The following is a 17,062-nucleotide window of genomic DNA, read 5'->3' on the forward strand; positions in this document are numbered from 1 at the left end:
GACTTTAAAATGGCCTGTAATGGCTATCTACAGGGCACATGGTGGTAAAATGGGGGCCCTTTAAGCAGGTCCGGTCCCAACCATGGGATTGTAAAGGCCTCCAAAATGTCACACAGAGAACATTATGAGCCCTATCTATCAGTGAATAGACCATCTGGGGTGTTTAACAATATTATTAAACGTAAAGCCTAAACCACGGAGACGGACATCTTTTATCATAAACGGTGGAAAAACAACCCTGACGCAGGCCTCAGTGCGCTGATGGATCTTCAGGAAACAACCAGACTATCACGTACGGTGCACTTTCAATCGTAGCCTTGAAGCCTGACCCAGCATCCAGTTACAAAGGATGTTTCCTACATAAATAAATAGATATTTATAGATTTAAATTTCCCTGGGCAGAACACAGACAACAGTTTCTAGTGTTTAAACGACTGAAAGATTCAGACCCCCTCTGATATGCAATTTGGACCTAGGTTGATTTCAAACAGTGACTGGTATTAATAATGTCTATGTGGTGAATTAAACAGCCCAGCAGCAACGACTACAAACGTAATGCTGCTTTTGTTCTGCTGTGCTGCTAGATTTGTTATTGTTTAGTCACATCAAGCACACCGCTGGGTCAGTGGCACAACAAAGAAGACGATTGTTTATTCAAAAAAAGTTTGACACTGTAGGCGTGTAGCAGTGAATCATCAACATTTTGCTGTGGTCAGAGATATAACTTGTTAGGCTGTAGGTGTTAAAATCAGAAAGCTGTTTGTATTTTGAAAGCTTAAACCTTATGTATCAATCAATGACATCAATAAATAAGGTTAGAAAAAAGAAAGAAAATAAGCCATCAACTTACGAAGAATAATAGGTTTCAAACCAATGGGATGGGATTGCCGGGCAGACCGCAAGGGAGGGTCAGGATGTTTTTTTCAAGGTTTAGTTCAAGATTTACTATGCATTTCCATGGCAACAATGTATTCAGCAACAGAGGGATTAACCGAGTCAGCACCATAGGTGCAGTATACACTATACAACTACATTAGTGGTTTAAGAATTTGGCACCATACCCGAAATAAGCTAAATAAAAAACCTCTGTCAAACCAACTTGTTACGTGATAGAGGAAAGAGAGGCAGAGTTCTGTCTACATTCTGACCTTGGTCTCATAAAGTAAAGATCATAAAATGTGTTATTAGTCTAACAGTTCCCCAGCCTCATCATTTGCGAGCACATCTTCTCACTACAGAGCGTATTGTGTTATCAATCCTGATAACCAGAGAAGTGGCTGGCGAGGGCGGACCCAGGGCCTGATTCAAATCCCTCAGCGTGAACAAGTGCCCTCTGCTAATTGTCTTTGGCCCATCTCGGCGCCACGGCAACAACACAGCAGTGCGTGGAGAGCCTCTCCAAAAACATAATGGTGGCTTTGTTCCTTCCCTCCCACGCCATGATGCCTTTAGCCCTGGAGGGCCTCTGTACACGAGAGAGAGCGAGAGCGAGGAAGATAGAGAGAGAGAACGAGAGAGAACAAGAGCAAGATAGCGAGAGAGAGAGAGAGAGAACGAGAGAGAGAGAGCGAGAACGAGAGCGAGAGACGTAGAAAAGAAAGAGATTCGCTACGAGGGGGGAGAGATAGAGAACACAGCTAGGGCAGAGGAGGTATGTGGGGGTGAAGTAGGAGAGGAGGCCAGGCTACCTAGGTGGAAGTGGAGTTAAAGCGCAGCAGGGGGCTCCATGCACCTCTCCACCACTCACCATTACAGCCCTGTCTGACGCTGACAGAAAACACAGGGAGTGAGACTGGGGGCGACGTACACACATACAGCAGCGAAGAGACTGAAAACATAAAATAAAGGAAGAAAAACAAAATAATAATGTAGACACAGAGAGAACAGAGACACTAGAGAGAAACACCACGAGATAGAGACTTGCTATGAAAGCCAGAGAGCAAGAGCGCGAGCAAGAGAGCGCAAGCAACAGACAGGCAGACTGGGCAGAATACATTACAGGTGTGGTAGAGTGCCATCGGAGAGGGCCAGAGTGTAGTCAGGCTGTACCAGATGATGTATTAACATGGATGAAGGCGTCTCACTGACTCGAGGGAAGCAAGAACTTTGTATTGCCATAAAATATAAGAGAAGCAGAACAGCCTCCTTCAAACACAGAGCAGGGAGGATGTTTGTAAACTTAATCAGGATTATTCACCGCGTTTCCAAAGCAGCATGTTTAGGTTTTTCGGTTAGCCAAGGTCCCTACCTGAAAGAACCTGCATTTGTTCAGTGTCTTGGTCGTGCTATTGTGCCTTCAGTTACAATACTAATGGAATTTTTTCTAAAAAATAACACTGTATTCATGAGAAATCCCTTCATTTCACTCCCGATGCCTATACGATTCATTCTTAATGCCTTAAATTAATGTCTTCTGATTGAATTCCTAATGAATGTCATAATACATTTCTGAATAATGCCGCACATACTCTTCATTCATGGCTAATGCTGCCAAATGCATCTCCGTGGATAACGTTCAACTTCAATAGAATAACTCCTTATTCATACGACTCCGCCATTGCTCTTGATGAAGTCCACTAAGGTGCTTCTGTAAGAGACGAGGACAGGACGTGTGAATGATGTGTGGTGACATAACGACCCAGACGCTCTGCTATTGGATGCCAGGGAGAAGAGATGGAACCTTACACAAGGACAACTCTGCATAAAACATTTAAGGACAGCATTCATACCATTGTACCATTTAGGAAAATGCATCTGCCTAGGCTTGGGACACACCGAGTTTTACAATGCATTAGGTACAGAGAGAAACTGACACCTTTATTTGCCGTGCTTTGGAGCAGTAGACTTTAATGAAGTTATGCATTGCTTACCATTATTTAACAGAATCTTGTATTACTATTGAGCAGAAACATGTAATACCATTTAGCAGAAGCATGGAATACCGTTTAGCAGAGTATTGTATAACTATTTAACAGAATCTTGTATTACGAATTAGCAGAATCGTTGTACGCAGTGGTGGGCCGTCAGGGCCAGCAGGGCCTTCTCTGCTGGCCCTGTCAAAATCGAAATAATATATATATTATATTTATTTCAGAATTACATTAATTTGTGTCTAAAGCATCTTAATTCCATATTTTTTTCAATACTTGCAACATAATTCCAGAAGGAAAACCTATTTTTTTTGTAAGGCTGAACTCAGCTGAATAACGCATCACAGCTAGTTTACATGGACCGGCGGGGTCAGCACTAAAAGTACTGCTACCCTTTCGCTGAAGCTGCCACCTCCCTTTGGATAATAAATTTGACTGACGTGCGTAATCAGCCAATCAAATGTTGATGTGTAGTAATAGAACGACCCCAGGGACCAGCTATATGCCGGCGCTGGCCGTCGCTGTGATGTCATCAGCGAATTTTGCGGTACAGAGTTCATAGTGAACTACTATGGCCACCTCCTTCACAGCACCTAACGATCCTGTTTCTGATCTCCTTCGCTTGCCTTTTTCAAGGTGATCGTTTGGAGAGAAGACGGATTTAATTTCAAGAGGAAGACCTACACCGAAGCCTGATGGGCTGACCCAGGCCGGTAAAGGTTTTGTGCGGCACTTTACAAAGTGCAACTACATCCGCTATGAATGGCTAACGGATAGCACCGTTCAGAACAACCTGTTCTACTCGCCGTTTTTTCTTTTCAACATCAGTGAGGGGACATGGAACAGCGCCGGATTTAGCAGCCTTAACAGCTTCACCAAGGCAACTTTAAAACATCAGGCCATGGGTGATGGGTGAGTTTTACTTTGCACTGTGTTGGAGCGATAAAGTTGTTGTGGTACTTTAGTTCATAACGCATTTTTTTAATGGTTTGAAACACAAATATACTGCTGGAATTTGGGCAGTAGGCTTAATGGTAATGCTTTGTGTGGATGCCGCTTAATAAGCATTATTATGCTTATTAAGCGGCATTAAATTAACCCGTTCACTACTACTCCTGTGGGCTTAATATTCTGGCAGGAATAGCTATTGTATGTCTACTTGTATGTTTCATTTTTGTTAATGAACTGGAGTTGCACTTGTATTATTGTCGCTATAGGCTACTTTATTGAATCCGTTGAAGTTGCGAAAGCATCCGGGGAAAATAACAATAACTGTGAACACTTGTTTTTGCGTCATGTTTGTGATGTGCAAACAGGTTGCGGAGGGAAACAAGGTAAGATCTGATGGTGATGCTGCATGACTTGCACTGCGGTAATGCAAAATGGTGAGCGTGTGCGCTGTTGTTGCTGAAGATCAACTGTCTTGTTGTGGATGTTATGCAGTAGCGCATATTGTGGCTGTGTTGGCTGTATTGGCACCTAATATGAAATTTGTGTGCATGTCTGAGTGTTTTGGGGTCGGCCGTTGGTGGAGTTCGTTACTGAAGGCCCTGACTTAAACCCCACGGTACGCTCCTGGTTTTACGATATTTTTATTAAGGTTTTTAATACAATAATCCGGGAAATCTGCACCAGCAATTAGCTGGTTACTCAAGACCTAGTAACATTCCTGGATCACTGCCGGTACGGCTGTGTTGTAAATGAAAGCAGCTACGGAAGGCCATTAGTGCAAATAATATTTTGACGTGTTAACACACCAAAATAGTACATGCCAACATGCATTTTCTGGTTGTGGCCAATGAGGGACGTGGAATCATGGCAGTCATACACATATTTATGATACGCTTTCTTGACTGATTTTGAACCACAACGCAAGGGAGCATGTTTTGCATTAATTACTGATGTGGGCATCTAAACATGTACCAAGCACTCTTTCAAGCACCTAGGTGTTCCCTAAAGAGAAATTATGAAAATGAAATTCAAACCAGAGTTATGGTTTAGAAAGGGGGGGGGGGGGGCATTTAAAATACTTGTTGATGGTGCTGGAGAATATTATGTCTTTTGTAAACGCACATTTATGAAATGTTTAACAGGATTGTTTCCTCTTCGTTCAGGATGGAATCAATCCAAGGAGCTTTGGCAAGGACATCACTACATCGCTAGCTTCATGCTGTAACGTAACACCCCTATAATATGTTAACATGCTAAATTTGGTCGCATTAAAGCGCAATTTCTTAGACGTAATTTGCACTAATGCACTAATCAGGCACTAACAAGTAACATTGCTAGGAGAGGCACGAAATGGGTTACGTTTGTCTGGTGTAAGACGCTTTCACATGGAGCCAGCGAACCAATCACCAAAGAATCAGAGGTGCACATATTTTAATCTATGACTACGACTGTATGTTAACACAACAATGCTTTTTGGGAGATTCAAAAATATCAATATAGAGATTCGGAAATAAGGGAGCTCCTCTCCATTTGCGGTATTTACGGCAGTTGGCATTACCGCCATCCTCTGATTTGTCCCGTGGCCCAATTATTCAGTCATAGCTATGCTATAAGGGAAAGGGCACAATACAAAAAAGTTCCAGAAAGTAGTTGCATGTGTGAATAGTGCAAATCCCTTGCGGAACCTGAAAGTCCATCCCAGTAATTTACTATGTGATCTATGTGTGCAAGAGGCTGTAGACATCCAGGATCAAACCCAGAACCACTAAACTATACTGCCCCCTATATCTAGGCTAACAGCCCGGGGCCCATTTCGATTTGACAATGTTGGATAATGTAGATCAGTGCAGATTGATCCAGTTAGAGACGCTGACATGTTTGGTTGTGATTGATGTTAAACATGTTTGTTAGTGGGATCACATTAACCGATTGGTTCTGTAATAACTCTCCATCTCCCTGTTAAATCAAACTGACACTATTGCCTGTCTGTGCTGTGCATTATATTTCCCTGTTGTTTCATGTGTTTGTCAATCACTTAACAACGTGCAGCATATTCAGGTTGAGGATTCCAGCTCACAAATTACAGCCGTCATATACATGTTCTAATCAACAGTTTATACCGCGATACAACCACATAGTCTCAGAGCCTGGAGCTTGTATGCAGCCATCATTAAGGCTCCATGGTTGGTTTACGTTGTTTACAATGTTCAGCTATCATTTATCAATTCCAAATGAAATATACAGAATTGCCAAGGCAAGCAACACGTAAACGTAGCTAATATCAACCATAAGCTTTGCGTAGACGTAACTGGGGCTAGTGTCAGGGTCTGCCTCAAATACACTGCATAAATCAAGTGATTTGATTATTTTCTAGTGGAGCGATCCATTTCTTCATTAGGCATACAGTCCAATACAGCTGCATTTTTTGTCAATAAATATCGCAAACTTCCCTGGTGTGAATTGAATAATATGCGGTGTGAAGCCTGGGATACACAGCCATCCCTCTCCTCAGAAATATGTGCACCGCGGACACTTCCCTCTTCCTAAGCGCCCCCCAGTGAAGTGGAAGACAGGTCTGCTATTGGGCCCCTGGGAAATTATGGGTTGTGCACCCCAACCTTTCCATCGCATCGGCCCACACAGTCAACATGTTCTGACGGACAAAAAAAAACACACATCCGAGGAGAAATAAAAAAGCACGGTCAATAACTGATGGAGAGAGGGATGGAAAGGGATGGAAAAACAACACAACGTATGAATGAGTGAAGACAAGGTAGGTGAAGTGTTAGTGTTGAACCATAATGGAAGAAAAGGGATGGAGGGGGAGTCAGAAGAAGGAGAAAAAGATCAGAGGATGGATAGATTCTTAACAGTGAGCGGGAGGAACAGTGGGCCCCAAGGAGAGAGCAAGGTTTAAGTGAGTGGAAATTACTAGATGCGGACAGAGGAGCAGGAGCAGGAGGAAGAGAGGGCCAATGATGTATGATGTCAGATAAATGAGGAGAGCAAAGGCAGTACTGTACACACACACACACACACACACACACACACACACACACACACACACACACACACACACACACACACACACACACACACACACACACACACACACACACACACACACACACACACACACACAGTGTTCTCATAAAGCACGGACGCCTGAAGAGAGATGGTGGGTTGTGATTGCAGCATGAAGCAGTATGGCTCACTATTGATTTGGTATTAATACAAGAGCAATTGCAGGCCGACTCTACATGGAGCAATATAGAATGTTTCCTCCTGAATTGGCTGCCTTTCACAAGTCAGAGCTTAGGCGCTCAACCATCGATCGCTCGCTGAAAAAAAAAGAAAAAGGAAATATAAAAATATATAATGTCCCGTACATGTTTCAGGAAGACATAAACAAAAATGAGCAAACCAAACTGAAGTGCCGCTGTGTGTGTGTGTGAGATGAGAAAAATAACAAAATAGCAAAATGAATGCCTATGCTTCTTAAATGATGATTCAACATACACATTACAATAGTGGTCCATATTAGATAGAGAAACCCATGACCAACACCACAGCTTTAAGGCTTTTGGGGAAACTCTGCATTAAAGATCTAGCAAGCAGTTCACACGCTCCTTTCTATGGAATACATTCCAGGTTCTTCAGGTTGGATCGCATCGCTTGTGGACCAAGCACTTTCCCAACCAACTTTGCATGGCAAAAAAAACGAAATCATGCTTTCTGTGAACATTAAAATTTGGTAATGTAAAAAATATTTCATTAGTCACACAGAAGTCCATTACGGTGCAGCGTTAAAAGCTGGCAGGTCTGAGTAAACAACTTCAAGTAAAATTCCCTATTTACTTTAACACATTTTGACTTGTTCGTTCTCCAAGACAATAGATGCGTTTGGCAATGATTACTCTTTTCTCACCAAATTATTTTAATCAGACTGCCACTGTTTAAATTCTTCCCAAGGTAACACAATTGACAAAATAGTGGGATAGAAGCTTTATGAAAAATCCCTGCAGGAACGGTGCGACGACCATTTTACTAAATTAGGGTTTGAACTCCAGCAGTCAGTGGAATTAATAAACATTGTGAGCTTCAAAATAACATATTAGTCCAGTTTGCACGATAGAAATATTCCATTTCCTGAACCCAATTTTAGCATTTCCTTTGTATATTATTAGATAATAACCAACTCTTCTGTTAAAAGGAAAGGCTCGACACACACACAACCGTCTCTGATTACACGTATGGGCACTTTACAAGAGATCCCCGCTTGATTCGCACACACAGATACAGGTTTCAGATTTGCACCACATCCTTGGTTACATGATCTCTGAGAATGGGAGGAGACGTGGCGACCGTGGTGTACCAGTTTCTATTACCCTGGAAACTGCCTCACGTCAGTTTTTCCAATAGAAATGCAAGAATCTTAAGAAATATAGGCACAGTATGGCAGTGGTTCAGATACATTTGCATGACGCTCAATTAATTGATATGGGTTGACAACCCAACAACATATCAGCCAAGCACGGTCTCCCCTCGACCGATAAACCAATAGTGACGCAACAAGAAAGACCACTTGCTAATGATAAGAGTAAACAAAAAAAATTGAAAAACCAAGGAAATTATTAAATAAATGTGATCCATAGCAGCGATGGAAGCATCAATCAGATATCCAATCAGAAACATTCACATCCATCAGCTGTCCAATCAAAAACATTCACATCCATCAGCGGTCCAGTCAGGGACTCAAACGGAGCACGGCAGGACTCCACGGTGGAATAAATGGCTTTCTACTTCTCCCTTCAAACTGCCATCGCCTCGAGTCTGAATCTACATTAAAGCCCACAGAAGACCGTGGGGGGGTGGTGTGTGTGTGTGTGTGTGTGTGTGTGTGTGTGTGTGTGTGTGTGTGTGTGTGTGTGTGTGTGTGTGTGTGTCTGTGATGATGCAAGTTCACTGTCATCCCCCCTGAACCAGCAGACAGATGGAATTATTAGAAATTGAAAACACTGTTGATCTTTTTCAATGCATTTCAAATCACAGATTCATGAAGGAGCAAAAGTGTCAAAATGCTTTTCTTAGGGAGATAAGAGTGTGTGTGTGTGTGTGTGTGTGTGTGTGTACAAGTTTGATTCGGTTTTGTGGCTTCTGTTGACAACATTTGGCAGGGAATATAATAATGTCAGAAATGCAGCAATCTCTGACCCTCCTATGGCGAGAGAGAGAGAGAGAAGGAATGAAATAGAGATTCACCGAACAGAGTGGGAAAGAAAGAGCAAAACATTAGAGGGATAGAGCATACACAGACGGACAGAACAAGCGAGAATGAGAGCAGGAGAGACAATTGCACCATGTCAGCAAGAGGCATGCTTGTCATAACAACCTAAGACAGAGAGGAAACACCTTCCCTTAACCTCCCCTTCTTCAAGAAACATGACGTGTCCCCCATTGACGCCCCACAAAAGGATGAGCCTAATTAGTGTAATTACATGACACAGTACGTCAGGACTCCGCATGAACCACTGGCGGCCTCATTATTAGCATGTACCAGGACACACACACACACACATACACACACACACACACACACACACACACACACACGGGTCAACAGTAAGACCACCTGGCCAGTAGGCAGAGGGGCCACAGCTGCTTATGAGCTAGGTCTGTTAATGCTAGCCGGCAACGTGCCCCTTGCTCCACGTTGAAGGTGGGGACATAAGGTTAATCGGTTGTTAAGGAAACACCTTAAAAAATATATGTATTCCAAAAATGACAAAGCCCTCTGGGTCTTCCCCAGCGGGCAAAGATCCATACCATCCAAAGATCCATACCATCCATACCATACCCATACCAATTTAGCGAATCACAAAATATAACGCAGAGACCAACTTGTTCAATAAAACCATTATATTTACCATATTTATTAAATACCTCTAATTATTTACAACATTTCTATGATAATGATATTGTAAAATGATGCTTGCAAACAGCAAAGATCCACTCTGTGTTATGTGGATTTAAAAACAAGATGATTAATTTATTCATTAATTTTATTGGAATTTAGCGAATCACAAAATCTGATTCGCGGTCCAGGAACCTCGAGGAGGTTCCTGGACCTGACATCGAGAATCCCTGTTTAAGTTTCAGGTACAGGACACATCATAGGGCTTATTATGTCTGTGTCATTATATAAAATGCTTATTTTACCACTGTCGGAAAAGAGGAGACACAATTTCTTTCTCAATTGCCCTATAGTACCTGTCAAATGTTCTAATTGTTAGACGAACACAAAACGGCTACACAGCTGCTTACAAGCCTGCGCTCTCATAAAAGAGTCACCCAGAAGTTAAAGCTTAATAAAGGCAACACAGAGAGAGAAAGAGAGGCCGCACTTCCAGACAAGATCACCCAGAACTTAACTCCCCAGAACTACAATTCAAGGGACTAAAAGGTTCCCTCAGCACTTTGTTGTCGGTGATTCCACTGTGGTGTAAAAACCTGCACAGGTAAAGCAAATAATGGTTGTTTTACATGGAGGAGATAAAGAATAAAGGACAAGAAAAACCGAGAAATACTGAGGGAAAACTATCAGTTACGACATGAGTATGCAGCATTTTCCATTAAGAATCGCAGCAGTGAAAAAGATGGATGGATTCAACCCTCAACATCATATAGCCAGTGAATGAATACGAGTGTATGCTCCGTTCTTCCCTCAAAATATGCTATGTATTTAGAGAATTAAATTATGATGGAGTCTTAAATGTGAAAAATAAGATAACTGGGTGGCAAAGGGCTGTCAAGTTCTGGCAGGTTGGTCGATTGGTTGTTTGATATTCACTTGTTCAAACAATTTCTCATTGGTCAGACAATCGCTTGTGTTCCTTTCATAAGGAGGGGTGTAGTTTCTGATTTAATAATTGTCTGGTTTAATAGAGAATATGGCATAACACTCCGGGTTCACAACTGTGGATTCGCCCAACTTAATGAAGACTGCTGGTTGTAGTAGTAGAAGTCATTGGTGTGGCAGCATTTTTATAAGAAGGAAGACAAAAAGTATGCAGGTATATAATCTAAAAGCATTTATTTTTTCATGTCATTTTCGATGCTCCATCAACTTTAGTGTCTAAAGCTCAATAGGCTTGAATGTCAACAGTGGGGGGCTGATAACTTCCTCCCGACAAGGTTTGGTTGGCACAATAGTGATACAGCAAGGCTAAAAGAGAGCGACTTTCATGTCACAGCTAACCAAGGCTTTGAGCGCAACCTACTTCGCTAACCCACTAATCGAGGTTCGTAGTAGACCTCACAGGTGTTGAATACAGATGTCCCAAGTGGTCAGGTAGCCCAGCATGGAGGACAGCCAAGCGGTTGGACTCCAACTGACCAACAACAACTGCTCTGGTTCAACCTAGGGCTGTACGGTATGGACTTAAATGTATAGCACGGTATGATTTGAGACATTGACGGTAACGATATTATATCACGGTATGTTCATTTTTGTCTTCTAATTTCGATACAAATGCTTTTGAAGGGGTAAAACACTGTTTAGGCAGCCAAATCTTCAGGTAAACAGTGACGGCGTTTGTTATCTCGTTCCATTGCTGACTGGCTTTGGAAAATGCCTGCGGAAGCGATGTCTGAGATGCAGAGGCCGCTTCACGCTACCAGCGTCTGTCTCGTACGGTAAGGAATGAGCTTGTGAAGGGACGATTGCGCAATTCTGCTGTGGCGACAGCACGCAGGCACGCTTGGTGTGCGCCTGCGTGCTGTCGCCACAGCAGAATTGAAAAAGGAACTACGTTTTGTGACCATAATTTCAGTAGTTACGCACAACTTTACTTTTACATGAAAAAGTAGTTACGTTACTGTATTAATGCAGTACTTACTTTGTAATGCGGTACACACAACACTGTCTACTGTCTAGCGCAAATTCACACCGGTGTACTTTCTATACCGTTTATACCGTACACCCCTAGTTCAACCCATAATGAAGACTAGACTAGGAGTCAGGCTTCACCTTCATATAAACCCTGTTCTGCCCATTAACTGCCTAAATGCACACACACACACACACACACACACACACACACACACACACACACACACACACACACACACACACACACACACACACACACACACACACACACACACACACACACACACACACACACACACAACTGCACAGTATACACACTTCCAACCATTAAACTGACACTACCCTTAAAACACAAACACACTGCACACACAGCCTGGAACATGACATTTATTTGCATTGGAAATATGATTTAAACCTCGTCCGTTGTTGATATCAAAAGCGACTGCTTCGTAGAAGCTTACCCCCTCTTCCGTGCAATGTTCTAAGGGCTAACAAGCATTCCGTAGAATTCCCTTTGGTGGACATACACAGATGGATATAGTGTGAATCTTCTTGTTTGGATGTGGGTAAGACAGACATAAGCCAATTTCCGCAAAAGTTGGTCCGTTTCTTTGCACACACACACACACACACACACAATACCATCAAACACACACACAAGCCTTAACACTGGCTAATGGAGCCGGCTAACGGTAATACCACATCCCACCTCCACTCCATCTGAAGTAATAGACTAGAGCTAGCAGAATGAGCTATCGATCCGCTCCCCTCTCCCGCAGCAAAGACTAACCACAATATAATAATACCACGTTTTATCCCCAGGATGTGTTACAGCGATGAGCCGGTCTCGGCCATTAGGAAGACGTGCCACGGGGATAGGGGAGGACAGGGCAGCTGCACGCGTCCCAGTAAACATTCAAGGGGGACATTCCCACACGATCTGCTGTGGTACGGGTTTGGTGGACGGCAGGGCTAGATGATGTTGGGAGAGATGAGATTTCCGTTGCTATGACAACCTCCCGTGGCGTTGGGTGTGTAAGCGGCCTTGGCGTAATGTACCACACAGGTGGTTAGTTATTCAATCAGGCGGCGGTAGTTGCTATCTAACCAAGACGCTGCGAGAAAATACCTCAGATAAATAGTTCAGGCACCTACATCGAATGGAATTCATGAGTCCATGATTAATGCCAATAAAGGTTTTGCCAATGAGACAAGGTACGGCTTGTTTGGTGAATTACAGCACTGTAATGTGTGTGCGTGTGCGTGTGTGTGTGTGTGCGTGTGTGTGTGTTATATCGGGAGGTTATTCATTCATGAACAACAGATCCACCTTGTAGTGTTTCATGTTCAAGGAGAAGCAAGGTAGAATCATTTTCAAACGACACCAAAAAGAAAAAAGATTAATGCTTGTTCCAAGGTCACAAATAAGACATACAACACTACAAAGACAACTAAGGCAACAAAACTGGTTCAATCAATATGCATAGTATCAGGGCTGTATAGTGAGACACTTGATTGCACATGCTATAAAAAATTATTGCGTTAGAAAATACACATGTGCATGTGGCTGCCATTCTTTCTCTTAAATTCTGCAAAAAAAACATAACTTTTCTTATCCTGGACTAGTGCTCACCACTTATTTCAGCAATGCTTCATCAGAAAAGTATTTTCCAAGGGTCTACTCCTCAATGAAACTTCTAAAAAACGACCTTTCCTGGTGATCTCATTAACCGAACACTACTACGAACAGCTAGCATAGAAGCTACAAGATATTGAACGAGTCAGAAATAAAACCAAACTAATAACTAAAGAGCGTTGCCTCAACCAGCTAAAATATTGTCAGCCACAGAAAAATTATTTGAGGTTAAGGAGTAATTTTTCGCCACAGCATCTTAAGTTAGCCCATAGTCGTTTCAATGACACTTTTGTGACCCGATGCACCAGGCAAGAACACAGGTCTGATGTCCACACTTGACACTTGAAAGAGAAAGCTGTGTAACCAGATCTGTGTTCGGGTTTCACTCTCTCTTCAAAAGATATTCACACCCTGAATACGTGATGTGACGCAGGCAACTAAAGACGAGATCGTCAGTATGAGTGTGCCTATCTGTGTATAGATGGCCAGGAGAAGGTCGGGCAGCAGCGACGACTGCTTACGACTGCTCATTGAAGACTGGAAACCCGTGAATTAACTTGTCTAACAGCAATTACTTCATCACACTTGTGCAATTGGTTAGTCAATTAGGGTGTCACTATGCTTTATGCGTCTACATATCTTTAAAGAAATTCAACAAAAGAATTACACAAAATATTTATGTAGCATGAAGTTAAACATTCGATTGATATATTGTTGACTGACATGACCCTTGCTGATATTCCATTTCTCCTGTATATTGTTTTTCCTGGATTACCCTTTGTGTTTCTAACCGTCTCCCCTATACCTTACATCAGCAGCCCGACTTTTTCACGCCAAGTTGCGGTACTATGTCAGACAATATTTCTTCGAACCACACTGTAGGATCAAAATTAGGTCATATTGTTTACTTTAAAATATAACTTTTTCACTTAAAAGTCACATAAAGCTGAAGCAAATGAAAACGATGAGCAGCATGGATCATGCATTGCACGCCGAGCGTGTAGACGTGGAGATGTGTTGTGGCAGGCATACGATTGGTTAGCATGCACCACGGTCAACCCCCGTTCTTTTTCCAATTAATTAACCAAATGCCTTTTTCTGAACAAGCTCGCTTAATCAATGATTTGTGCCGTGTTCCAATACCCGTACTTCCATGAGTATACTTAAAGGAAGTACACTATCTGCACTATCCATACTCACTTGAGTACGCAAATTTTCAGATGTGAGTGCTGTTCCAAATCGAGTACTCTGTGGTGCACTTACCGGAAATGACGATCACGACTGCCGCCGTGGCTCCTCCCCCGCAATAAACATCCCGCTTTGAACGGTGAACTCTTTACGCCTAGCAGCTATAAAAAGCTATAAAAACTATAAAAACTACAAAATGACTAAATGCAGGCTATGTGGAAAATGCGCCGACTTTGGCTCAGCCTGGCTCCGCCTCTTCTGCTACGTAGCTAAGATGGCTGCCGTTGAGTACGGGGAGTGTCCTTCGATCCACACTTCACGATTAGCCCGTTTTGAGTACGGCATCCGGGTCCTTGAAGTATACTTCTTTTCGCCGGATCTGAATTGGAACGTACTACGTACTCAAATTTTGGCTAGTAAGTACGGACAGTACGGGTATTGGAACACGGCATTGGTGTTGAACGAGGAGTTACATTCAAGGAACCAGAGCTATTAAAAAAGGGAGGCAGTCACTGTTGCGCTCTATAGTTTGTCCCTCTTCTTTTATTTATTTCAATATAATTGTTATTAGTAGGCTATTATCATTATTATACATTAGCTTCCCTCATCTCAACATTCAAGGGCAAACTAAAAATGCATTTCTCAAATTGTGTTGAACGCTCCTGTATGTAATAACAAATTGTATTTGTTATTAATACATGCCCTGCATGGTGTATCAGAGTTTAATCTGCCTATTTTTGTTGACTGTAAGGCAATCACAAACATGGCAATTAATATCTGAAACAATAAACAAAATGACACGACCACCGAGAACAGATGCATGATGGGTCCAATGTGCGCGCAACGTCAACACGATAAGACTTTCCTTTTGGGGAACAGATTTCGAAGAAACAAAGAAAAACGACAAGGACAAGGACAAGGGCATGAGTGATGGAACAGAATTCTTTACATTTAAATTCGACGACTTTCTCCCATCGCACTACCCTTGGCTGCCTGAAGCGCTTTCCATCAGTGTGTGTGACCCGCATCTAAAAATATTATAGGCTAAAAAACATTATAGGAAGTTATTTGCAAACAGAGGGAGAGGACAGCCCCCTGCGACTGTCACCCAACCAGACAGATGCAGCGGTGGCCCCCCGGCCGAGAGGCATCAAAGAAGTGTGTGTGTGCGTGCGCGCGTGCGTGCGCGCGTGCGCGCGTGCGTGCGCGCGTGCGTGCGTGCGCGTGTGTGCGAGACAGAGACCAAACAGACAGACCAGGAGGGACAAAGACAGACAGACAGGGAGGGACAAATAGGGACCAAGACAGACAAACAGACCGACAGAGGGGACTGTGTTACATATTAATAGCTCCCCCCAGTGGGCCGCTGTGGCTGGGGGCTGTGAGGGCACCACGGGGGGGGGGAGCTTCACGGAGGACCGCCACATCACAGATGAAAAGCCGGTGCCCGACAGGCGGGACGGGGACCACATGAGGTGTGGATGTATTTATTTAAAATAGTAAAGGGATTAGCACGGGGATCTTTTTAGTGTTCTGCGGGCGTACCTGACTGGGTTGCTGGTGAGAGACACACGCAGTGAGTCCAGACAGGCCAGCAGCCGTTCGTCCATCACCCCCGACTTCAACTCTCCCAGGAACTCCTGCGGTGAGATCTGGTGGCTGCTCCGCAAACTGCCCTGGAGGGGGAGAGAGGGGGGAGGGAGGCCGGGAGAGAGGGAGAGGGGAGGGTGAGACAGCCAGTTAAAACACAAACCCACACCGACATGAATAATACATACACAGCTTATCAAGCAATATAACTCAAATTCCATTAAAATGACATTGAAAAAAACATTTTCACGTTGAATACAACCTCATGCATTAAAAATCATCTGAAAACGTATGTTGTTAATAGGGAATAAACCATTTTGTCATGAATAAATATCAAATCCGTTTTGATAAAGTGTGTCAACTAAACACCAATTATATAAAAAAAAAGCTCAAATGAAACAACACAATATGAAAATCCACAGCAACACCACTACAGAGTCACTAAATTAATCCCACTTTCATCAAGCAAAAACTGGTGCTCTCATTCAAATCTCTTTTAATCAAAGTTCTGTAGCCAGATCATTTCTGGAAACATTATGGGCCCTATCTTGCATCCAGCACAATTGACTTTCTACACTGACGCATGTGTCGTTGCTAGTTTGCAACTGGCGCAGAGCGTTCTTTTCCCTCCACCGCCACGCGTCGGTAAATTAGGGAATGATCTTGTGCCCCAAGGGGCGGTTCGGCGAAAGGAGGAGGCGTGTTCTGGCGCAAACGTTCCCTGGTGCTATTTGGCAGTTTCAGGAAAACCATTCCACCACAAACCAGGAAATACCTGGTTTAAAGTCAGTGGCGCGTTGTTCAGATGCCATTTTAAGGGCGCATGCATAATGTTGCTTGTGCACCTCGCGCATACACTTTGCTTCCCTCATCTACCTAGCCACACATTCTTGGTAAATTATTTAGGAAAGAACAGCTGATACAGCGGTAATAAGT

At 43.0% G+C, this 17,062-nt stretch overlaps 1 protein-coding gene across 3 annotated transcripts in view; it reads right to left on the reverse strand.

Annotated features, from left to right (window-relative positions):
- Positions 1-17,062, reverse strand: part of LOC132472607 (protein diaphanous homolog 3-like) — a 234,189-nt gene that overhangs the window by 188,961 nt on the left and 28,166 nt on the right. For all 3 annotated transcript variants that reach the window (XM_060072311.1, XM_060072310.1, XM_060072309.1), the window contains one exon: positions 16,082-16,212. In XM_060072311.1, coding sequence (XP_059928294.1) covers positions 16,082-16,212 — 131 coding nt within the window. The remainder of the gene's footprint in view (positions 1-16,081; positions 16,213-17,062) is intronic.

This window comes from Gadus macrocephalus, chromosome 14 (assembly GCF_031168955.1).
Source record: "Gadus macrocephalus chromosome 14, ASM3116895v1".
Classification (NCBI taxonomy): Eukaryota; Metazoa; Chordata; class Actinopteri; order Gadiformes; family Gadidae; genus Gadus; species Gadus macrocephalus.